Source organism: Heptranchias perlo, chromosome 1 (assembly GCF_035084215.1).
Source record: "Heptranchias perlo isolate sHepPer1 chromosome 1, sHepPer1.hap1, whole genome shotgun sequence".
NCBI classification, from domain to species: domain Eukaryota; kingdom Metazoa; phylum Chordata; class Chondrichthyes; order Hexanchiformes; family Hexanchidae; genus Heptranchias; species Heptranchias perlo.
The window spans coordinates 25,081,710-25,107,997 of record NC_090325.1 but is presented as its reverse complement, the minus strand read 5'-3'; the positions used below and the strand labels follow the sequence as shown (position 1 = coordinate 25,107,997).

Sequence of the window (26,288 nt, the reverse complement as noted above, 5' to 3'; positions counted from 1 at the left end):
ATGTCCTGAGGTTGTGAAAGGTGCTATATAAATGCAAGTCTTTTTCTTTCTATTAGAAATAATGATTGGAGGAAAAAAAACTGTATTTTATAATTCTTAATGAATGCAGCAAACTGCTTATTTTTAGTTGGGGTTTCAAACTTTAGAATATGTTTAGATAGACTGACTGCATTCATATACAGTTACCTCAGGTTTTGTGTGCAGTCATTGAGCCAACTTGAACTTTACATGCTGTGGGGTGTGGGTCAGGGTGCTCGAGGCGATATAGCACTCGGAGCAACAATTTCAGCAGCTGTTCCACCAGTGTCAAACTGCGAAGCGATTCACTTGTGATATGATGAAGAGAAAGAAAACATGATGACTTTTTATTCAGGAGGTGCTTGAACGTTACATATATGCAAAGGTTTTCATAAAATGACAAACAGCTTATTCATTTTAGATAAACTTAAACAAGAACTGTCCATTACCCAGATATGGCCACTGGGGAGAGGCAATGGCAATTTTAGTTTTCTTTATCGTCACTTTTTGAAGTCAGTTCAGAATCCTGCATCAAACATGTCTTACTCCACAAATTTCACTCTGCCCCAGCAGATCCCAATAATAGGTACAAATAAGGGAGGCAATTTGACCTTTTTAGCTCAACCTGCAGTTCTGCCATCACAATCTTACGTCAAAATGTGTAGAATTACATAACTATCCATTTCAGAATACCATCCTAGGTATTAATCACTCTTGTGCAAAACGGCACTTCCTGACCTCAATACTGAACTTGCTTATTACTAGTTTACCTATGTCGCCTTACACCGACCTTCGGGTTAGCGTACTCCAAGGCGGCCTTCGAGACACACGACAACGCAAAATCGTCGAGCAGAAATTGATAGCCAAGTTCTGCACCCATGAGGACGGCCTCAACCGGGATCTTGGGTTCATGTCACACTACACGTTACCCCACCAGCGAACAAATGTTATCTGTTTTTAATATAACGGGTCAGTTGCTGTCTTTTCTATGTTTCTACCTCTCTATCTCTGTTTTTTTTTGTTTGTTGTTTTTTTTGGTGATTTGTATATTCTGAGACCTGGCAGGTAACACCTGTCTGTCTGCACACTGATTGCCTTGGCAACGGGCAGTTGAAAAAACTGTCTGTACTCACCAAGCATTGTTCTGTGAATTATAAATGCGATTTCATCTTGAGGATTTCATTTTCACATCGTTCACCTGACGAAGGAGGTAGCCTCCGAAAGCTTGTGAATTTAAAATAAAATTGCTGGACTATAACTTGGTGTTGTAAAATTGTTTACAATTGTCAACCCCAGTCCATCACCGGCATCTCCACATCCTTATACCATAGTTATATAACTTGTAATAGTTTTCTGAATTAATCTTTTCTATTAAATACCTCTCCTAACTTGTACACCTCCGGCATGACATCCTCACAATTGTACGCCACTGATTTGGCAATATAGCTCCACATTCTATTTGCTTTGACGATTGCTGCTTTGTAATGCCTGGACATGGTAAGTGTTGAATCTCCTATGACTCCTAGATCTCTTTCAGGCTGTTCCTATAACCAATTCAACATCACTCATTGAGTATGTCCCGCATTTCTTTTTCTTCCAATGTGCAATACCTTGCACTTCATCTGTATCGAAAATGAGGGTTAATGGGTGTGTGGCAGAGCGATCACACATTCCATCATAAAACCATCTCCAACCCTTCTGGCCAGAGCTCCGGAAAGCCACTAGAGTTATGGCTGGCCGTAACATTTCTCAACACTTGACCCCATATCTATTTGGCCTGCTGCCAAGAGGGTAAGGGTCCTCTGCAGCTTGCAGGCCTGGATATCTCTCATTCTTATGATGATGTCCTTCACAATCTAAAATCTACATAGCAAGTTGTGGACACCCACAGCACCTGCAATATTTGGCAATCTTTAGAAATTAGTGCATGGGTTTCACCCAGAGCTGGGAAAGCAGCAGGCAGTGTAGGCCCACTCCACCTATTTGCTTCTGTAATTTTTTTCAAGCCACACAATGGAAGCAGGCCTAAGATCAACAGATGAATAGGAAGGCCTAAATACTTCTATCATCCACCCATCATCTATTGTCCCTGCCTAACTCATTGCAAGTGTACAAAATCTGTAATGTACCATAAGAAACAGGAGCAGGAGTAGGCAATATGGCCCCTCGAACCTGCCCTGCCAGTCAATAAGATCACGGCTGATCTTCTACCTCAACTCCACTTTCCCGCCTTATCCCCATATCCCTTGATTCCCTTAGCGTCCAAAAATCTATCGATCTCAGTCTTGAATCTACTTAACGACTGAGCATAGGCAGCTCTCTGGGGTAGAGAATTCCAAAGATTCACAACCCTCTGAGTGAAGAAATTTCTCCTCATCTTGGTCCTAAATAGCCAACCCTTTATCTTGAGACTATGACCCCTAGTTTTAGACTCTACGAAGTAGATAAGCTTCACACATGACAACAAAAATTGTTTTAAATGAGATTTATGTGGGGTACGAGGATGCTTCAGGAAGCCCACTATCCAGTATTGAGGCATGTTAATCCATCAGCCGCAGCGAGTTGATCAGTTCTCTGCCTTGTTTACATTAAAGCACTGGAAAATTTATTCCAGGTCATTTCACTATGGATTTAACCCGATCAAAGCAAACTTTCTGGTGTGACCATGGCACAGAACTTTGTTCTAGGAGCCATGAGTTGGGAACTATTTTGAATCTGGCATTGAAGCAGTCTAAACAGGCCCTAGCCTGGCTCAGAGTAATTAACCCTCAATATTTCCAATCTAAACATACTTGCTAGTAATTTGACACCTCCAACTTCTGAGATCACCCAGTTGCCATCTCGCCAAATTTTAGCCTTATACATTCAAGCACAGCGTGAACTCCAATACTTTTCTTATCAGAGCGACGCTGGTATAAACAAGCCGCTCAGATTGTTCTTTTGGTATTAACCTGGAGTAAACTGTGAGTTGCTCCAGGTGTAAGTATAAATGTAGTTACGCTGACAGATGGGACTCCTGGCTGAGACAGAATGCACTGATTTTTTTTCTGTATGTGTCTATGGAGAGGGACAGGGCAGATACTTAATCTGTGCAACTAAATTCAAAAAGATGTGTCCTTTATCAGTGTGTATTGGAAAAAAAGCATCTGTAGTATTGAGTGGAATAACACTGTAAAACCGAGTGTATGTTATGGATTGACTACTTCTAAGGTGACTTGTATGCCAGTTTAACTTGTATGCAAATAGAATAATAGATAAAACAAACTGCAAAAATGAGAAACCAGTTTTTAAAAAAATAAACTGTAGTCTTTAAGTAAACAGAGGGATCCTGTAATCATGCAGTACATAAATTGAGGCTATACACATCTCTACATTTAATACTTGCAATCAGGATTTTAATTTTCAAGTTTAATTGAAATCAAAAAAATTCTGTTAGATATGGATGGGCATTGATTTATTCTTTTGGATAAGAGAGGATACCATCTGCGTGATCAGTTGAGGCAGCATGCCTTCAAAATTAGATAAATCTCTTTGGCTTAAATTCAGCATCCAGTATATATAGAGCAGAAACATTATAAATTGTTTTCTTTTCAAACTGCTAGTGTTGATTGACTAATGATGAAATTCATTGGAACAGTATTATTCTCTAATATAGTGGCATACAGAGATTTATATGACACTGCATGTCGGAAGGTTTTGGAGTACAATAGGCCTCTTGTTTATGAAGACCTAAATCATAAGTATACAATTCATTTCAGTTCCATAGTTTGTTTATCAATGTCATTTTTGCTTTATCTAAATTAAGTGCTGTACAGAACTGTGGCAACTGTAGTCAACACTGCGTATTCTGCATTATATCGCTTAATGCATGTTTGAGAGCAATGTTGGGTTGCAAAATTAGGCAATAGTTGTTGGGCACCTGAAACTTGAGAGAGAATTTTAACTCCCTCTGTCCTGAAGAAACCAGGCACAACATAGGAAAAATCCAGGCGGTGGACTTACCGCTCGTTTCCTGCCCCGTGGCCATTTTAACGCCACTGATTTCTTGGGCGGTTGTGGTGCCTGCTTGACTCAAGCATGAGCCTCCTAAATATATGTCATTCAGGGTCCTATCACCCAATGCAATTTCAATTGCCTTCTGAGCAGAGCATTCATAGCAAATGTCCTGCTCGGTAAAATCCGGATACCCAGCGGAAGCCCTGTCAGGCAAGTTTACAACATATCTTTGTGGGGCCAGGAGGAGCAAGTGCTCCACAGAGCCGCACAAATAAATTTTGGGCCGCTGCCCCCTCCATTCCATACAAAAACCTTTCTGAACCCCCCACCACCACTGAAACCTTATCTGACTTGCGGCCTCTGAGTGCCCGTTTTGGGCGGGAAGCTGGCTGGCGGGATGTTAATGAGGCCTGGCCATTAAATGGACTGGGCCTCTCCCTGCAGCTCCCTGTCGAGTGCCTCGCACGTGCTGCCGGTTTCCCACTCAAGTTAAAACTCCCCTGGTGGAGGTGGGGTATTTAGATATCATCGGATTTATTATGTGATTATCACTGTATTGTAATAGAGGTTTTATTATTTTATGATGTATTTTGTCAGTATATTTAGCATTTGTTTTGAATTACACACACACCTTCTGGCTGTATAAAGTCATTTTATATGGAATGACAAGACCAGAAATGATGGAGCTATTTTATTGGCAGTGGGGAGCTTTTGCAACACCCACCACATTTTACCCAAAGGAAAAAAATACGTGGTGACATTACCATTTTAGCTGTGGAAAATTGACTTTTAGCAGCTTCTGGGCTTTTTTCCAGGAGCAAATTATACTGGTTGCTATGGTAAAGTGGTAGCCCGGCGTTATGGCCCTCTGAAGTTTCTCTGTTTAGCCCTGAGCAAAGAAATAGAACAACAGTCTGAGGCAAGTCATAAGGTTCATTTACCACCTGCATTAAGATATGGAACTTACAGAAAAATGTATTGTGCTCAAGCATGGAATTTGCCAGTATGCTGATTTTATGAACATACGCACACACACAATGTCTGTTAAATTTTCTTTGTTTTTAAAGGTTTATTATTTGAAGATCTGTTATGAAATTTGACAGCTCAAACAGACCTTTTTCAACATGATCTTTTTGTAGCAGAGCTGGAGCTACATGTGTTTTTGTTAATTACTGTTGCTGGACTTCTGTCCTTTTATGCCTGGTTCGTCTTGGTCACAAAATTAGTGATTAAGAGCAAAGGTCAACAGAGGAAACTATGTGGTTGCAGTGTGCGATCATGGAAAAATGCAAATATCTTTGGAAGATATTGCATTTAGAAATATGGAATTTTGTAAATGACATGTTTTAGCAGTGACTAAGTTAGACCATTTCAAAATTCTACTTCATACCAACCTCCCAGTTTCTATTAGGTTTACAGTAGTATTGGTGCACCAAAAAATGAAATGGATTATATGATGTAATATTTAGGAATGTATCCTAACTTTTTTAGAGTATTGACAGTTTAACATTTTTATTTCATTTTCATGGTTTAATATTATAGAAATGTGCAGAGAATTTTGGTGATTGGTAGCTGATCAAAATTGCATATTTTGGAAACTGCAAAAGGCATACCGAAGATTAAGTACCTTTCTAAAGACACTGCAATAAAACAGAAAACGAATAATCATTCACAGAAGTATTCATTGCTAATGTGCTACATACTTATTACAGCAGCTGTCACTGTTGTTTCTACAACTGTAGGTGCATTTATTTATTATGAAAATAATTTCTAATACCAGTGTACAATTTGCACAGAAATCTTACCATAGTTATGATTTTTGAGGGCTGTCAGAATCTTTAATTTAGAAAAGTGGTTAATTTGGGGTTACAGTTAGAGAATGCATTTGACAATTTGCTTAATTATTTTAAAGCTTCAGCGAACTATTTGTTTTTAAGTGTAACAATTTTTGAGTCCTAGTGCTGCTCTGATTTTTGGCATGCCAGTGCCAAAAGTATAATGTAAAGCTGCTGAGGGGTCAGAGAGGAATTTTCCAGAGTATTTTTTTCCCTTATTGGCCCTGGGTTTTCCTTTGTTTTTTTGGCCTTCCCAGGAGATTACATGGCTGCAGGGGAGAGGGGGGGAATGTTTAGTCATGATGCTTCAGCCATCATGGTGTGGGGCAGGCTTGATGGGCCAAGTGGTCTTTTCCTGCCTGTCAATTTTGCATGTTTTTATGTGTCTGCATACGCAAGACAATCTCCAAAATGAAGAGGCCTGTAAATGGCAGATTGTGCTCTTGTTTAGACTTGTGTGCATGCAGCTCTTCCTTCTCCACTTCACAGAAATGCAAGTGAGTTAGACCATAACGTGTAGAATGAGAAAAGATCATTTGTTCCAACAAGGTCATTCAATCAGCCCATGTTAATTTTGCTTTGTCATGGAAGCTGGGATTGTTCTCCTTAGAGCAGAGAAGATTATGGGAAGATTTAATAGAGGTGTTCAAAATTATGAAAGGTTTTAATAGAATAGATAGGGGGAAACTGTTTCAACTGGCAGGAGGGTTGGTAACCAGAGGACACAGATTTAAGATAATTGACAAAAGAACTCAAGGGGTTATTTATTTATTTATGTAGCGAGTTATAACGATCTGGAATGCACTGACAGATTCAATAGTAACTTTCAAAAGGGAATTGGATAAATAGTTGAAAAAGAAAAATTTGCATGACTGTGGGGAAAGAGCAGAGGATGGGACTAATTGGATAGCTCTTTTAAGAGTCGGCACAGGAACAATGGGCCAAATGGCCTACTTCTGTGCAGAATGATTCTATGACTCAACCAGTTTTAATCTCCTGAAAAAAGGTTCTGCAACTCTTCCCCAAAATTAAGTCAAATACTCAAAGAAGCTGAAGAGAGAGCAGAGGCACTAGTGTGTGTGTGTGTGTGTGGATATGTGTATGTGTATACACACACACTCTCATTCAATAGAAAAGGGAATTTTTTCTGGCGGACAGCTAATATTATTCCTTTATTTAAAAAAGGAAGATAGAACAAATCCAGGGAACTATAGACCAGTTAGCTTAACATCAGTGGTAGGAAAGATATATCTTTACCCAAAGATGTAATAGAAAAACATCTAGCAACCGAAAATATAATAAAGAATAGTCAGCACGGATTTCAAAAGGGAAGGTCAACTTGACCAACCATATTGAATTCTTTGACGAAGTAGCAAAGAGTAGACAAGGATAATGCAGTGGATATCATTTACATAGACTTTCAAAAGGCCTTAATAAGGTACCACATGGTAGATTCACGACTAAGGTCAGAGCATGTGAAGTCAGGGACAAGTAGCAGAATGGATAATAAAAGCAAAATACTGCGGATGCTGGAAATCTGAAATAAAAACAGAAAATGCTGGAGAAGCTCAGCAAGTCAGGCAGCATCTGTGGAGAAAGAAACAGAGTTAACATTTCAGGTCGAAGACCTTTCGATGAAGATGGGAAGTGGTGTTCCATAGGGATCGGTGCTAGGACCACTGTTATCACAATTTACATAAATAATTTGGTCTCGGGAATCGGAAGTACAATATAAAAATGTGCGGACTACACCAAATTGGGGAATATTGTTAATACTCAGGAAGACTGCAACAAAATACAAGATAATATTAACAAACTTGCAGAATGGGTATGTAAATTAATTTCGGTATAGATAAGTGTGAGGTGGTACACTTTGGTAGGAGGAATAAGGGGGCCAGCTACTCCTTGGAAAGTAAGAGTCTAAATGGGGAAACGGTGCAAAGGGATCTCAGGGTACAGATTCACTAATCATTAAAGTAGCAATGCAGCTTAACAAAGCCATAAAAAGTGCAAACAAATCACTGGGGTTCATTTCTAGAGGAATACAATTCAAAAAGAGAGAAGTTATGCTTAAAGTTAGACCGCACTTAAAGTACTGTGCACAGTTCTGGTCTTCATATTACAAAAAGGATATAGAGGAGAAAGTGCAAAAAAGATTTACAAGGATGATAACCAGAACTGAGAGGATACAACTTTCAGGAAAGACTGAACAGGCTGGAACTCTTTTCACTCAATTTCAATTTGTGGCGTTTGGTGAATGGAAGCTGGTGCAGATTAGCAAGAACAGGAAGGATAGGCAAGCAGACCTTGGTGCAGGATAGGATACAAGCAGCAAAGTTTTGGATGAACTGAAATTTACAGAGGGTGCTAGATGGGAGGCTGGGCAGGAGAACATTAGAATAGTCGTGTCTGGCAATGACAACGGCATGGATGAAAGTTTCAGCAGCAGGTGGGCTACATTAGAGGCAGGGGCAGCCAATGTTACAATGATGGAAGTAGGCAGTCTTTGTGGTAGAGATGATATCACATTGGGGTTAGAAATTCAGCCTGGGGGTCAAATAAGATGGTGAAGTTGCAAACAGTTTGGTTCAGCCTGAGAGGTGGCTGCAGAGTCAGATGGAGTTGGTGGCAAGGGTATAGAATTTGTGGAAGATGCAAAAGACAATGACTTTGGCCTTCCTAATATGTAGCTGGAGGAAATTGTGGCTTATCCAAGACTGAATGTCCGAAAGCAGTCTGACAGCAGAGGCAGGGGAGGTGTTGGAGAGGCAGAGCTGGGTCTCATCACTGTGCTTATGGAAGCTGACCCCATATCTGTGGATAATGTCATCAAGGGGCAGCATGTGGATGAAGAGGAGGAGTGGACCAAAGATAGTTCCTTTGGGAACTCCCGAAATGATATTGCGGAAGTGGGAAGAGAAGCCATTTCATCCAACTCCTTTTTTTAAAATTAGCTGTCAATATAACATTAACTTTTTTGCTGTAAGGTCACATATTTAATATTCCATTGAAAAAGAATTTCTTCTAATATCTAAACTTTTAATTTCATACTTGTGTCATGTAGTGATGTTTATAAGTTTAATAACTTGTTTATGCCAATGTTATTTATGGTTTTCAACATTTAAAAGACTTGTCTATGCCTCCTCCGAGCCTTGTCTTTGTTGAAAATAAGTAGAGCTCTATCAGTCTCTTCATAATTTAAAGGCTTAAATCCTGAAATCATCCTCATCATTCATCTCTAAACTCTTTCTAGTGTATGAATAGTCATTTAAAAGTATGGTGCCCACATTGCAACAAACATCCCACGTGTGGCCTAACTAATTTGTCGTGTACGGTTAGCCTTTAGAGTGTTAGCATGTCCAGAGAAATCCATGGGAATATGGGATATAAATGACTAGCAGAGACCAATGTGCTTCACCTGGCCAGTCCTATGGACTGCTGATACAAACTAACGTTACAATAACAAAAATGGTCAGAATAATGGGTTTATTACTGTACTATTAAACTGCTAATATAAGCATTAAGGTATTCGAGTAGTAAAAAAAATGATTTCTGTATTGTCATCCCTTTTTCATTCTATTTTTATTTTAGCTTTAACTGCTTTTTTTAACTGCATAGTATACTCAGTTCAACGATTTTAAAATGTTTTCTTTAACTTTTAACTTTAAATTTATAACCTTTTTACTTGTCTTTTGTTTGCTGCTTCTATTGTTCATTACAGCAGATCAAATGGTAAAGAACTGGAGTGGTTGCGCAACCAGGTGAATGTTTGTGCTTTTCTTTGGGGATTTCACCTGGATGAGCAAACATCTTGGACTTATGGCAGGAAAACACTGATTTTTGCCATTTTACCCCTTTTCCCTTCTGCCCCTTGCTGTGATATATCTTTAGGAACCTTTGTTGGTCCTCCTATTTCCTTTGCCCCATTTGCCAGTCTCGGCTTTATGTTTTCGCTCCCATTGACTTCGGCCTTTTTTTATGATGTTTCTGGGTTCAATGCATGTGCAGTTTCCTTACATAACTAATGACTCAGCATTCCTTGGTGTCCATTTTTGCCCCTCAGTGACCTGCCCAAAGTTGTAAGGAAACAGAAGTTAATTGGGTCACAGAGCAAAACAAACTTAAGGACTGAACAGGAAAAAGATGGAGGGAAAAAAGTTAATCGAAAAGAAGAAAGACTTGCATTCTTATAGTGGCTCTTCGTGTCTCTTAGAAATGTCCCACAGCATTTCACATACATTATGAACTATAGTTACACAGGCAATTGCGGCAGCCATTTTCCATGTGGTAAGATCCTCGAACAGCAAGGAGATAAATAACCAATTGTACTGATTTTGGTGAGGGGAATGTTGGCCAGAATACCAGAAGAACTCCTTGCTCATCTTCATGTAGCACCATGGGACCCTTAACACCCACCTGAATTAGGCAAATGGGGCTCAATTTGAACTAAAAGCTGACAAGTCCCCAGGTCCTGACGGAATTTATCCTAGGGTCTTAAAAGAAGTGACTCCAGAGATAGTAGATGCATTGGTATTAATTTTCCAAAATTCCCTAGATTCCGGAAGGGTCCCATCAGATTGGAAAATAGCAAATGTAACTCCTCTATTCAAGAAAGGAGGGAGACAGAAAGCAGGAAACTACAGGCCAGTTAGCTCAACATCTGTCATAGGGAAAATGCTAGAATCTGTTATTAAGGAGGTTATAGCAGGGCACTTAGAAAATCTCCATGCAATCAGAGTCAATACGGCTATGTGAAAGGGAAATCATTTTTGACTAATTTATTAGAGTTCTTTGAGGAAGTAACAAGCAACGTGGACAAAGGGGATCCTGTGAATGTGGTGTACTTGGATTTCCAGAAGGCTTTTGACAAGGTGCCACATCAAAGGCTACTACACAAAATAAGAGCTCATGGTGTAGGGGGTAACATATTAGCATGGATAAAGGATTGGTTAGCTAATAGGAAACGGATAGTTGGGCATAAATGGGTCATTTTCAGGTTGGCAAGATATAACGAGTGGAGTGCCACAGGGATCAGTGCTGGGGCCTCAACTATTTACAATCTATATCAATGACTTGGATGAAATGACTGAATGTATGGTTGCTAAATTTGGTGATGACACAAAGGTAGGTAGGAAAGTAAGTTGTGAAGAGGACATGAGGAGTCTGCAAAGGAATATAGATAGGTTAAGTGAGTGGGCAAAAATTTGGCAGATGGAGTATAATGTGGGAAAATGTGAACTTGTCCACTTTGGCAGGAGTAATAGAAAAGCAGTATGTTATTTAAATGGAGAGAGATTGCAGAACTGTGAGGTACAGAGGGATCTGGGTGTCCTGGTACATGAATCACAAAAAGTTAGAATGCAGGTACAGCAAGTGATTAGGAAGGCAAATGGAATGTTGTCATTTATTGCAAGGGGAATGGAATATAAAAGTAGAGATGTTTTGCTACATTGTACAGGGCATTGGTGAGACCACATCTAGAATACTATGTGCAGTTTTGGTCTCCTTATTTAAGAAAGGACATAATTGTTTCAGAGGCGGTTCAGAGAAGGTTCACTCGACTGATTCCTGGGATGAGGAAAGTTTGGACAAGTTGGGCCTGTATACACTGGAGTTTAGAAAAATGAGAGGTACATATAAGATCCTGAGGAGACTAGAAGGGGTAGATGCTGAGGGGATGTTTTCTCATGTGGGAGAGACTTGAACTGGGGGCCACAATTTAAAAATAAGGGGTCTCCCATTTAAGACGGAGATGAGGAGAAATTTTCTCTGAGGGTTGTGAACTCCCTTCCCCAAAGAGCGATGGAGGCAGGGTCATTGAATATTTTTAAGGCTGAGTTAGATAGATTCCTGATTAACAAGGGAGTCAAAGGTTATAGTAGGTAGATGGGAAAGTAGAGTTGAGGTCACAATCAGATCAGCCATGATCTTATCAAATGGCAGAGCAGGCTCGAGGAGCCAAATGGCCTGCTCCTGCTCTTAATTCGTATGTTCATATGTCTTACCCAAAGTATGGCACCTTTGACAATGCCGCACACTTTGGATAGTTTTCTACCAGTAGATGCCTTAACTTACCATCAAGGCGGGAATGCTGTAATTTCTGAAATGCAACATTTAACTTGCTGCCAGTGGGAAGATCCTCATTCAGTAGTTGGATTTTTTTCAATCTATTATCTCAATATTATGCACTTGAACTGGACACCATTCATCAACTAGGTTAACAGGAGTGTCAATCTGGTCACCATACTGATATGGCAAACCTACTGCACCTTGCTCGCCGATTTTGACATGCAGACTTTTTATAGGGGTCTTCGAGCTACCTTCTAGTTATCATGTATCGGAAACAAACCCTTTCCGGAGCACCACTTGTGCACGATGAATTCAGTGATGGGCTGCCTAAAACTGGGCTGTTACTACTATGTAAATCCGTGAGCCAAGAGCAATTGTCTGTGCGTTGAAAACATAAGAATTTTAAGAACAAGACCATTAGGTCCTCCAAGTCCATCTCTCTTTCGTTGCTGCAATATTTGTTTTCCTTAATATGGGATATATAATAGACTGAATTATTATGGCATTGCGCAGACATGATTTTTTTGTGTTATCTATTGTTTTATACTTATTACTTCAGGATGTAGTGAAAATGACTACAGTGATATGTATTTTTTTACAATTTGGGTTGATGTTTCATTTCTTTAATGTTTTTCTAGTTGACAAAATAAAAATGTATTTTTCTTATTTATGTCCAGTAAATTCTCCCCTGCCCCCGCTCTTGATGGTGGTATTTTAATCTCTATATATATGTAGATTGGACCCTTGTGTATGTTGACTGTTCAGCCTCCTGGCAGTAACTCTAGACTGTTGAGTGATATGTTGCACTCCTTTATTTTATCTTGCTGGCATTAGTATATTCATGTAGAGGATCTTAAACTTCTAGCTGCAACAGAGATTTCCCCCAGCTTAATTAACATTGCATTTGTAACCCTGTCTAGCGTGTCCATTTAGATAGAATAAGGCACTGATGCAGTGTAATGCAAAGGGAGTTCATGGTATGTATTGCAATGCAAATCTGTATTAGAGCGTCATACTTCTGCATATATCAGAATGGTATGCACACTCATTTTAAGTCAAGTGGTATTGACTTTTGTTTACTGATATAGATGACAGTCTGGTATATAGTTGTAGACTTACACATCCAGTAGTGTATGGAGCAATTATTCACTTTTGCCGGAGTGGTAAAGTTAATTCGCTTCATTGATCCAAGAACGGCTGAATTGATGTGTTTTTTTTAACCAAAGTAAAATTTGAAAACCAGCATTATTTCTGCCCAAGTGACTTGTGCCAAGACTACCATTTACTGGAGGTAACTTGGTGTAAAAATTATTGTTATAGTTTGGGCTTTTTGCCCAAATACTTGTTCTTGTGTTCACAGCTAGACTAAATTTTGCATAAGCCAACCAAGTCCTTTGTGAAGTGTAACCTGGGTCTTTATACAGGTTTAACAATGAACAATGAACCCCTTATTGCAGCAAACCTCTTATGGAGAAGACATGGGATAACCACCATATTCTTCCATTACATTTGAAGGAAAATCACATAGAAGTAGACCAACGCATGCAAACCAAAATTATTGGTCAAATGTATTTAATGGTGAATTAGAATATAAAGAAGCAAACAGCAAGATACTAACAGATATCAAAAAGATACTAAACCACCAAACTTGCAGACTATTTAAACTGTTTCGAAAAGAAAGAAAAGATAGAGCATGTTCTTATCAACATGTTCCTGAAGACATGGGGGTAGATTTTCAACTTGCTACTCAGGCATAAAACTGGTGTGACGGATCAGCTGCCTGTTGTAGAAACCACCCAATTTTGGTTTCCATTGAAAATCAGACAGTTTCTGTAACGGGCTGCTGACCCGCAGCACTCGTTTCACACCCAGACGGTGAGTTGAAAATCTACCCCATAGTCTCTGATGGTAAGTTACCTTGGAACAATTACCTGTGGAGGATCTATTGGCGCATATGGCTACGAAGTGAATAAAAAACTGAAGGCCATTAGAAATTCTGTGGGTTATAAGGTGTCTTTTCCTTTGGAGATTAAAACATTTTTCAGTAACCACATGCCCAAGATACCATGTGAGCTGACCTTTGTACTTGTCTGCTACACATATTGCACCTTTTTTGGTCCGCCTGACAAGATTTCCCACTCTTACTGGAACCCCCTGCACCCCCAAGGAGCTATACAGCAGCCTTTCCTCCGCCACTGAGCAGCAAACCTGCCCTTCCCTCATCCCTCCCCCACTGAGCAACGTCCCGCACTCTCTCCCCACTTCTGCCCTCATTAAGCACCATTTTGACAATGCATTCTCCGTGCCCTCTCCATGAGCATTATTTCAGTCATCACCCCCCAACAAATCACTTTTGGCCCCGAGCTTCAGACACTGTCCCTTACCCCCAGTGACCTCCCTGCCCCTCTATAATCATTTCGAAGCCCCCCTCTTCCACCCCCATGACCTGCGTACTGCTCCCATCCACACCCCACAGAGCAGCACCTCATCCATGACCTCCCCCTAGAATTTTGGCATTGCACATTTCTCATTGAGCATCATTTCAATCCCTTGCCCTCTGAAAATCTGTTCTTGCCACGAGCCTCTCCCCCCTACCACCTTGAGGCATTTTGACCCCTTACTTCTCCCCCACCCTATGAGCAGCATTACAGCCTGCATCTCCACACACAAATGAACAGCCATTCTTCCCTTGCAACATCCTCCACTTTGATCCAGGAACAAGTTTCCCCTTTCTCTGAGCCTCATGGTTCTGACTTCGACCAATAACGTACATTTCCCCCCCCACCCCATTTAACCTAGCAGTATTTTTATCCTCTTGCTTCTCACCTGTGCCCCCATCCTCTTTACACTGACCAGGGAACCTATGCTATGTCCAGTCCATCCCCTGTCCCTTGCTCCCCTGCAGCTTTTTGGCCTGTGGCATATGCCAATTCCCCCATTGCTTAATTACATCCTGTATCTTCCCCACCCCACAATGGAGCATTTTGACCCCCTTTCCCCCATGCAGCAACACTACCACCCTTTCCCCATCCCACCTGACCATCTTTTCAACCTCCTCCCTGCCCCTGCACACAAGCTGGAGAATCATCTCTGACCCACTACCCCTCTCCTCCACTGAGCGTCAAAACAGGAATTGGAAAACTTTTCCCCCCACATACCATCATTAGTCATGCAAACGTCCTCCTGCAATTCCCTGCTACCCCTTCTCCCTCTCTCACGCAATACTCCTTCTCACTTCCCTCATCCACCTTCCCATCCCCATCCACCACCTCTTCCCATTTCACCCTCACATCTCTTCTTCTTGCATCCCCATTTCCCCCATCCTCCTAATCTACACAGATAGACACGTGGAAGTATGATATCATAGCTATTACTGAAACATGGCTTAAAGAAGGGCTGGAATGGCAGCTCAACATTACTGGTTACAGGATTTTCAGACGAGATAGAGAGGGGGTTAAAAAAAGGGGGGTCTCAATATTGGTTAAAGAAACAATTACAACTGTGAGAAGGGGAGATATATTGGAAGGATCATCGAATGAGGCCATATGGGTTGAACTGAAGAACAAAAAAGGGGCAGTCACACTGCTGGGAGTGTGCTATAAACCCCCAAAAAGTCAGGGAAATAGAAGGGCACATATGTAGGCAGTAATAGTAGGGGATTTGAACTACCCTAATATTAACGAGGATACAATCAGTGTAAATGTGGAGGGCACAGAATTCTTAAAATGCATTCAAGAGGACTTTTTTTAGCCAGTACATAGCAAGCCCAACAAGAGAGGGGGCAGTTTTGAACTTGAATGAAGCTGGGCAGGTGGAAGGGGTATCTATGAGAGAGAGCATTTTGGTGGTAGTGATCATAATTCAGTTAGATTTAGCGTAGTTATGGAAAAAGACAAAGGTAGACCAGGAGTAAAAGTTCTCAATTGGAGAAAGGCCAGTTTTACTAAGCTGAGTGGACTGGAAACAGCTACTTGAAGGTAAATCAGTGTCAGAGGAGTGGGAGGCTTTCAAGGAGGAGATAGGGTTCAGAGCAGGTATGTTCCCACAAAGAAAAAGAGTGGGACTCCCAAATCTAGATTCCCCTCCCAAATCTAGAGTCCCCTAGATGTCAAGGAGCATACTGGGTAGGATAAGGCAAAAAAGGGAAGCTTATGTCAGAGCTTGATACTACAGAAAGCCTAGAGGAGTATAGAAAATGCATGCATTAAAAAGGAAATTCAGAAAGCAAAGGGAGGGCATGAAAATATATTGGCAAGGAAAATCAAGATGTTTTTTAAAAATACATAAAGAGCAAGAGGATAACTAAGGAAAGAGTAGGGCCTATTTGAGACCAAAAAGGTAACCTATGTGCGGAGGTGGAAGATGTGGGTATGGTTCTTAATGAATACTTTGCATCTTTCTTCACAAAGGAGAGGGATGATGCAGACATTGCAGTTAAGGAGGACGAGTGTGAAATATTGGTTGGGCTAAACGTAGTGAGAGAGGAAATATTAAAGGGTTTAGCATCTTTGAAAGTAGATAAATCGCCAGGCCTGGATGAAATGTATCCCAGGCTGTTAAGAGAAGCAAGGGAGGAATTGGCGGCTCTGACCATCATTTTTCAATCTTCTCTGGTTACAGGCATGGTACTGAGTGACTGCTTACGTTGTACCGTTGTTTAAAAAGGAAGAAAGGGATAGACCGAGTAATTATAGGCCAGTCAGTCTAACCTTGGTGGTGGACAAATTATTGGAAAAAATTCTGAGGGACAGTTTTAATTGTCATTTAGAAAGGCATGGATTAATCAAGGACAGTCAACTTGGATTTGTTAAAGGAAGGTCGTGTCTGACTAACTTGATTGAATTTTTTGAGGAGGTAATAAGGAGGGTCGATGAGGGTAGGGTAGCGCGTTTGATGTAGTCTATGTGGATTTTAGCAAGGCTTTTGACAAGGTCTCACATGGCAGACTGGTCAGAAAAGTAAAAGCCCATGGGATCCAAGGGAAAGTGGCAGGAAGCAAAGAGTAATGGTCGATGGGTGTTTTTGTGACTGGAAGGCTGTTTCCATTGGGGTTCCGCAGGGCTCAGTGCTAGGTCCATTGTTTTTATATCATTGATTTAGACTTAAATGTAAGGGGCATGATTAAGAAGTTTGCAGATGATACAAAAATTGGCCACGTGGTTGATAGTGAGGAGGAAAGCTGTGGACTGCAGGAAGATATCAGTGGACTGGTCAGGTGGGAAGAAAAGTGGCAAATGGAATTCAATCTGGAGAAGCGTAAGGTAATGCATTTGGGGAGGGCAAACAAAGTAAGGGAATATACAATAAATAGTAGGGTACTGAGAAGTATAGAGGAACAGAGGGACCATGGAATGCATGTTCACAGATCCATGAAGGGTGCAGGACAGGTAGATAAGGCAGTTAAGAAGGCATACTGGATAATATCCTTTATTAGCCAAGGCATAGAATATAAGAGCAGGGAAGTTATGCTCGAGCTTTAAAAAACACTAGTTGGGCCACAGTTAGAGTACTTCGTACAGTTCTGGTCACCACACTACAGGAAAGATGTGATTGCACTAGAGAGGGTACAGAGGAGATTTACAAGGATGTTGCCAGGATTGGAGAATTTTAGCTATGAGGAAAGATTGGATAGGCTGTGGTTGTTTTCTTTGGAACAGAGGAGGCTGAGGGGAGATTTAATTGAGGTACATAAAATTATGAGGTAGAGTTGATAGGAAGGACCTATTTCCCTTAGCAGAGGTCAATAACCAGGGAGATTTAAAGTAATTGGTAGAAGGATTAGAGGGGAGTTGAGGAGAATTTTTTTACCCAGAGGGTGGTGGTTGTCTGGTGCTCACTGTCTGAAAGGGTGGTAGAGGCAGAAACCCACAACTCGTTTAAAAAGTACCTGGATATGCACTTGAAGTGCCGTAACCTAAAGGCTACGAACCAAGAGCTGGAAAGTGGGATTAGGCTGGAAGGCTCTTTTCCAGCCAGCACAGACACGATGGGCCGATTGGCCGCCTTCTGTGCCCTAAATTCTATGATTCTACTCTCCTCCTTTCCCCTATCCCCATTACCTCTTCTCATCAACTCGTCCTCCTTCCCCATTTCCTCCTCTTCCCCATCCCCCTTTCTCTTCCCCTTCCTATATCTCTACTCTCCCATCTCTTCCTCTCTCCCTCATATCCTCACTCCCTCTTTACTCCCTTTATGTCTTGTTGCCCCCTTCTCTTCCCCCCCCCCAACTGTTTAACCTTACTTGACCTGAATACTGCACTTGGTCTTGATTCTCCATGTGCAATGCCATGGTAGATCGATTAGCATAAAATAAAGATAAATGTCCATTTCTATCTCATTACCTCTAGTTGGGGAAAACTCCCCCAGAATTTTGAGTTTCTTCCTGCACATGCTTTACTTAATACATGTTAGAATTTTTTTTTGCTGAAGTTTATATTAGTTCACAATCCATTTAAGGCATCTTAACTTGTTGATTTAATTTTATCCATAAGCTTCTTTTTAAAAACCCATCTTGTATTTTGTGTGCATTAGTCTGACACTCCTGTGTGCTACGTGCTTAAAAAAAGCTCTTGCTACTATCAACAATTCTGGCAGTTGTCCATGTGTCTGAGCCAAGCATTTTAACCATTTTTGGGAGGTAGAAAATGTATGCTAATGCTGTGACTCATTTTGACAGGATATTGCAAAGCAGAGAAGCTTTTCTTGTGGAAACAAATCCGTCACTACAACAAACATCAAATTACAGGAAACCATTCCATTTGTGGAAGATCAATGAAAAGCTTTTTTTTCCAACCCTCTTGATCTCTAGAAAACATGATGATTTTCCCTATTGTTTCTCAGTACTACTTTGGTACAAATAGGAGAATCATTTCAAAAGTGTTAATTGAGTAGCTCTGTGTATGGGAAACTCCTGCACTTCAACCTTTCTGGGTCATGGATAGCAGCAGATAGTTCAAAGAATGACCTGTCAGTGTTATGGTGCACAAACTGTGCAGCTTTGAAAGAGTTTTTTTTCAATCCAGCAATACGCATGTGATACTGAAATGAAATTTGGATCCAAATCCTTTCATACCTTTTTGCATCAGCATGGAAAAGTACACTCTAATGATTTTCTATGCTGAGAATGTGACTATTTCAAAAATGACTGAATGTTTGTGGTTTAAAGATACAGCAAATAGTTTGACATGATAATCTATTTTCTTCATCAGTTGTGCTTTCATATTATACATCTCACTTGTATAGAGTATAAGAATGTAAGAAATAGAAGCAGGAGTAGGCCATACAGCCCCTCGAGCCTGCTCCGCCATTTAATAAGTTAATGGCTGATCTTCGACCTCAACTCCACTTTCCTGCCCGATCCCCATATCCCTTGATTCCCTTAGAGTCCAAAAAATCTATCGATCTCAGTCTTGAATGTACTCCATGACTGAGCATCCATAGTCCTCTGGGGTAGAGAATTCCAAAGATTTACCACCCTCTGAGTGAAGAAATTTCTCCTCATCTCAGTCCTAAATGGCCAACCCCTTATCCTGAGACTATGCCCCCTAGTTCTAGACTATCCAGCCAGGGGAAACAGCCTCACAGCATCTACCCTGTCAAGCCCTCTCAGAATCTTTTATGTTTCAATGAGATCACCTCTCATTCTTCTAAACTCCAGAGAGTATAGGCCAATTCTACTCAATCTCTACTCATCGGACAACCACCTCATCCCAGGAGTACATTGATGAGTCAAGACTTTGGATAAATTACAATGTCTTACCAACAATTTTCAGTGCTTATTTTCCAACGAGCCTACGTGTCAACAATGAATTAATCAGGGTTGTCCCAGCAGTACATTTGCTGCAAGAACAAGGGCTGGGCATGAAGCTTTTTTTCATTTTTTTGTTCATCTCCTGCTAATTGTTGTTTCCAATTCATATTTCCTGTTGGTTTTCTCGAGCTAGCTTTTTCTTCTAGTTGCCTTTGCCACCTCCTACACCTGGGCTGCATGTTACTGTTTGTGATAATGGATTCTCATGATAGGAGGTTCTTTTTTATTTTCAAAGTGTGTGTGAGCTGTTTTTGGATTACTGTTGAACTTTTATTTTCTACCAAAAGAGAACTTCCACTGTTCCAAGTCATTTTACCCTTCCATTCCCTTTGTTTTTCTCACACCTCCCTGCTTAGCCCTCATATTCCCTATTTTTCCCCTCACAGTACCTGTATTTTCCACCACTTCTGACTGCTGTCACCCTCGGATTTCGTCTGTTATCCTGGCCCCGCCTTTCTCCCTTCCTGCAAATCAGTTGGCCCCACGTGATTGATCTGGCCCAATCCTCTTTTCAGAACTCCGCGCAGGTGATTTAAATTGAGGAGAGATTTGAATGCCATAGGGCCAAAGGCTAATTTTTCAGCTTTAAATTCATATCCCCCTCTGCAAGGCCTTTCCCACCCTCCCGATTATCGGCTGGATTTTACTATCTTTGTGGCGATATTTCCTGGGTATTCTCCCCTCTCGAGTTTGCCTGAGGTACACAAGCGCAAGGTTCCGCTTTTCTACCGGCTTGCTAGCATCAGTGCCTGGGAGAGCAATCCTCAATTCCAGGAGGGTTGGCAATCCTAGTGGGAGCCCAGCCAGGAGAGCATTGGTGTAATCAAGTCTGGAGGTGACAAAGCCCTGTATGAGGATTTTAGGAGCAGATAGTCTGACGTAGTAGTGGAGGTGGATGTTGTTGTGGAGGTGGAATTAGGCAGTCTTTGTGATGGAGAGTTTATGGGATCAGAAACTCAGCTCAGGGTCAAACAGCCTGGTTCAGCCAGATGTAGTGGTCAAGGAGGGGATAGAGTTAGTGACAAGAATAGAGTTTGTGCCAGGGCCTGAAGACCACAGCTTTGGTCTTGCCATTGTTTAGTTGAAGGAAATCATAGTTCGGGCCAAGGTCAGGAGAGGTGGTAGAGAGCTGGAGGTGGGTGTCTTCAACGTACTTGTAGAAGTTGACACATGGCTGCCGATAATGTTGCCAAGGGGCAGCTTGTGGATGAAGAAGAGAAGAGGGACCAAGGATAAATCCTTAGTGGGAGGCTCCCAAGTTGACCGTGTGAGGTTGTGAGGAGAAACCCCATTGTTAGAGATGCTGTGGCTAGCATAGGATAGGTAAGAGTGAAACCAAACGAGGGCAGGGCACCCTAAACTGGACAACGGAGGAAAGGTATTGGAGGAGGATGGTGTGATCAGCTGTTTCAAAGCTGTCAGAGAGGTTGAAGTGGGGTAATGGACCATGGTCATAGTCACAGAGGATGTTGTTTCTTGACTGGTTAGAGCCGTTTCAGTGCTTCAGGAGGGACAGAAACCTGATTGGAGTAATTTAAATGGAGTTACAGGAGAGATGGGCATGGATCTGCCATGTAATGACATATTCAAGGACTTTGGTGAGGAAAGGGAGGTGGGAGATGGGTGGTAGTTAGTGAGGACAGGGTGGTCAAGGGTGAGTTTTTTTAAGCAGGTGGTGATAATGGTGGATTTGAAAAGGAAGGAGCCATTAATAATGTCAGCTAACATGGGACCAGGAAAGGAAGTTGATTGGTCAGGAAATGGGGATGAGGGAACAGAGGGTAAATCTCATGGATGAGATAAGCTTGGAAGAGGGCATGAGGGCAAGACAGGGTTCAGGCCTCGGGTTGGAGAGGGATAGGGAAGATTTTGTGTTGGGCGAGGGGAAGAGGGCAGAAGCAGCGAAGGCAGCTAAGCAGGTGGTCTCTATCTTGATGACAAAGAGATCAATGAGCTGCTTGTGCATTATTAGAGGTGAGGGTGGAGGAGAGAGGAATTTAAGGAGGAAGTCCGTAGTAGAGAAAAGGAGCCTCGGGTTATCTTTGCTCTCCAGGATAATCGTAGAGTAGTGGGCTATTTTAACAGGGGAGAGTGAGGCCCAGTAGAGCCTGATGAGGGTGAGCCAGATCTAGCCATGTCTGTCTCACTAAGACGAGCGCCAGTTATGCTCAACTTTGTACGCCTTGCACTTGAGAGAGTTGATGGTAGGGGCTTTACCAAGAGGAGCAGCCAGGATTGGAGACAGTGGAAGTTTTGCAGAGGACAAGGACATTGGAGGTGGTGGTGAGGGAATGGTTGAGCAAATCATCGCCTAAATCAGCAGACCAGGCAGACAGGACAATGGTTTAACATCTCATTCGAAAAGACCTCCAGTAATTTAACATTCCCTCAGTGTTGCCCTGAGATCCTGGAGTGAGTTTGAACTCTCATTCTTCAGAGGGGTGTGTGCTTCTGAGCCAAGCTGCCGTTTGAGGGCACTTATACTACAACTGTAGCATGAAGTAGGTTTTGCTTTGCACTGACTCTACAGTTATAGCATAAATGCAGTCTAAATCCGATGCTGAAGCGTAACCTGAAACTTTAATGAAGTAGAGTGAGACTCCCTAGTGTAATACAGACTTGTGGAGAGTGTGAATGTACCATTAAAAGAATTAGGAAAGATGACTGACTGCACGGTTAGAAAGTAGAGTTTTAGAGGAGCATTTTAAAAGTGGGAAGAGAAGTAGCAAAGCAATGAGATTGTCCAGAAGTAATACAGAGTTTAGGACCAAGGTGGCTTAAGGCACACTTTGTGAGAATGAAGACGACGGAGTAGATCTTGACTTTGTGCGATAATGTGAAATGGGTAAAACAGGTGCTAGGAGTCAGCAGCCCATTTTACATCTCTACCAACTCGCTATCACCCGTTTCACACTATTATCACACAAAGTCAAGATCTACCCTGACATACTCCAAACATGAAAAAAACTTTTTTTTGCAGAGTTTGTAAACTTTATAAAGTGTGAAAATGTTTTTGGATTTCTAGCTGCAATTTTCAATACTCTGCTAACTTTCACAATGTGAAGATTTGTTGTTTTTTTAGCTGACGGTAACTTGCTCTGTTGAGGGAAGGGAGAGAAAGTTCCTAGTTTAAGATATTTGCCACCTAACAGATTCTGCAAAGGGATGTATGGAAAAAGGAAATATTCATCCCATTATATTACCATCAATACAAATCCTCTTCTCCTGATGCCCCATTTTATAAAGAAAAGCATGAAATTCTTCTTTTTCTCCACTGAATTCTTGACCATATCATGACCTGTCTGATAAACTGCCACATTCTCACAGTTGAGGTTTGACTGGGGAGACAAAACTTAGTTGCATAAAATTCAGAATCAAAAATAAAAAAACTCTTATTTAAACAGGATGCAGGATTGGCACCATTTCCTGTGTAACATTTCAGTCCTGCATAGAAAATTTGGCAAATTGTCCGATGCACAGTATAGGGAGCTAATTTACAATGAAATAGAATCATTCTTTATCTGTTACAAACATTAATTTTGTCTGCCCACAGCCTTTTGCTCCCCCACTACCACCGAAGGAAAGCATTCATTGATGTGAATATTGTTTTTGTTGGACAAATGTGCTAGTGAGTGCAAAAAAGTGATGTTAATCTGTCAGCAACTATATATGTAAATGTTGAAAAAATGTAATGAATGCAGTTTTTAAAAAAATTATTGTAAAATTAATGGTTCAATAGTGTGAATCTCTATTTGTATGGCAGATACATCACTTTATCTCTTTGCTGCAGCATTCACTATAAAAATAGATCTTGACGATGTAATGACTTACCGAACTACTTTATCAGATCTCTGTGAACCTAATAACTTGTGGGTGGCTGTGCAGAACAATATGTTTTATTCAGGAATTCACCCAGTCACCCAATTCGCCATTTAAAAAAAAATGTTTTTAAATACTTGAGATCCCTCAACAGCAGGATTTAAAATGGTATTTTCTAATTTATTATTACTATAGTTTAATTTATTTTTGGTATGGGCAGGAAATTCAGATTTGCCCTTATTCTAATATGTAGTTCCTCATGGACTATAATTTATTTTTCTCTTTTAATTTAGTTTTGTGTCTATGACCATTCTAACTCCTGTATATGCCTATGCATGTCTGTGTTGGAAGAGGAAAAAAAAGAATTCTGACTCCTTGCAATGAGAATGGTTGGTCCTTGCTTTGACCCCTACTCGTGCAGTTCTTGAACTCCTGAACTGCAGTCAGCCCATTTTTATTAGCCTTGTCTGAAATCAACTGAGAACAGTGTCAACCTTGCTGTGTACTGTAAAAAGATGTGCTGCAGATCTGCTGCGGAAAGGCCTTGGAGAATTAATTGTGACCGTTAGTTGATGTATCACTGTTGCTTTAAGTTAAACTGGCTGATTATACAGGGCTGAGCTGTTTGTTTAATGACACAGCAGACCTGTACCACAGGGAGGAAAAGAAACGATTGTTAAAGTCTGTTTCAGGAATCCCAGTGGAAGTACCTACTTTGTATTGTCAAAATCAGACAGTTCAAAGTCGAGTCTTGTTGCCAATATGAAGACCTAGGCCTTGCAAAATGATTAGGTATAAAATGCGCAGGGTATTGTGGGTTAATTATATACCGTACTTGATATGTCCCTTCTGAACTCAGCTGAGAGTGCAGCATTGAACAAGTCAGGTGACCTGGCCAGCCTATAAGCTCCAGCCGTGGGCCTCTCCCACTCTCATAGACAGCAGGACTTGGCTGTGTTTTACTTCTGGGAAAATTGAAGTGGCCGCCATATGCCTAGTATTTTCATATCTCATGTGAAGTGCTCTCAGGAAATGGGGAAATAACGGCGGTGTAGATGGGGAGCTCACACCTACAGAGCAAAGGGTTACCTCTAGGTAATGATTCTTAGCTTTTGTTCGTTGTAAATGACTTAAATAAAGGTGTGCTGGCAGATAGTAAAATATTTGTGTGTACAAGCAGCAAGCTCATTCCAACTTCCCCTCCCCCCTCCCCCCCTGCTGCTTGCATTTTGCAGGCTGCTATTGAAAGTGAGATTGTTCACAGAGGCACAGAGGAGTTGTACAGATGGCCTGCCGTCCTCAGTTGTACATGAGACACTTTATTTGTAAAAACAAATGGCAGTACTTTTTGTAGTTAATCGTCTTGGTTGTACTGTGCTGTAGCTGTTTATTTTTACTTTTTGACAATGGGAGACTTTGTTCTTTGATGATATTAATTCTGAACTAGTTGTATCTTTTTTCCTGTTTTAGCTGTTGAAATAAGTGAAAGCTGAGAACTAATCACAAATCACATACAAAAAAAAGCCCCAGCAAAGTAAGTTGTTTTTCTTTAACAGAAATTATTTTTCATTAAATATGTTCCCCCTCTCCCCCGCAATTTTGCAGGTGGGGGAACAAAGAAATCATCAGCTTTCTGTATTAAAACCTCCATATCATCAGCAGTTCTGAAATTCAGTGCGTGGGATTCTGTAACTGCACCTCTCTCCTAGTGCAGCGTATGGTGTTCAATGAATCTTCTGTGTGCAGCAAGCAAGGACAAGCCCTTCACTTTTGTTTTAGAAAATCTGATCTTTGAGCTGCGCATAGCATCTGCAAAGGATTTTGTATCGCTTTGAAAAATTAGTTCAACCAAACGTTTTTGCAGTTAGCTGTTTCAGGTTGCTTCTTTTGTTTCAGGAACTCGGACCTCAGGCTAATGGTGACATTTTTCATAAAAGAATAATGTCCTACCTGAATAGAAAAAATATAAAGCATTGGATCAATAATGTAAAAGATGAAAGTATGTCTAATTATTTCCTTAAATAGCTTATTTAATTAATGAAAATAGAACTGTACCCGAGTGTAAACATGATTAATTGGCATTGCTTGAAGTTATTATTGATGGTATTTTTCATCGAGTGAATAATTCTTTCCAATAAAGATATTAATATTTAATTGGCATTTTCTAAAACTATTATATCCCTTGCATTGGCCTTCATTTATTGTAGCAAGAAATAAATTAAATCTCTGTCCCTTTGTCACCTAGCTGATTCAGTGTTTTTAAATATTTTTTAAAAGAATTTAATGCCAGCTCTAGTTATAAATTCAGTTGTAGTGCTACAGTTGCAATTTTCTCTATTGTAGCCTCATCAGGAATTTTTTGTTAATTTTAAGAATCTCAAAACATAGCTCAGAAAGATTTTGAATAACTGAAAGGAATTTTGTGCAGATATGTATTCAGCTATCTGCGTAAGATGACTAAGTGAGATACTGCTCCTTTAGTGCAAGAAAAGAACTGAGGAAAAAGAAGTTAAAAATATGTACAAATGGTGAATTTATATTACAATTTAGATCATTTAGGGCTGGAGGATGAAGATTGTCAAAAACTCCCATGCATCCTAAACATGACAAGTGGGAGAGTTATGGTCAGTAGGGTCAATTTAATAAATAAATCCCTAGATTAGTAAACTGATGCAAGTTTACAGGGTCCAATGTGTAGTCAGCTTTGTACCTGAAAAATAAATTAAATTGTTGCTATATTT

General features: G+C 40.7%; 1 protein-coding gene across 16 annotated transcripts in view; it reads left to right on the top strand.

Annotated features, from left to right (window-relative positions):
• Nucleotides 1-26,288, top strand: part of ctbp1 (C-terminal binding protein 1) — a 312,129-nt gene that overhangs the window by 221,381 nt on the left and 64,460 nt on the right. For 2 of the 16 annotated variants that reach the window (XM_067982573.1, XM_067982514.1), the window contains exons 1-2: nucleotides 24,473-24,642; nucleotides 25,018-25,081. The exons of 10 other annotated variants lie outside the window; for them this stretch is intronic. Coding sequence is in view for 2 of the 6 variants with exons in the window: in XM_067982555.1 (XP_067838656.1) it covers nucleotides 24,603-24,642 (40 nt within the window). In the remaining 4 variants the exon portion in view is untranslated. Of the gene's footprint in view, nucleotides 1-24,471; nucleotides 24,643-25,017; nucleotides 25,082-25,525; nucleotides 25,547-26,288 lie in introns of those variants that run through there. 4 more of the 16 variants (XM_067982521.1, XM_067982555.1, XM_067982538.1 and 1 more) reach the window with 4 other exon arrangements.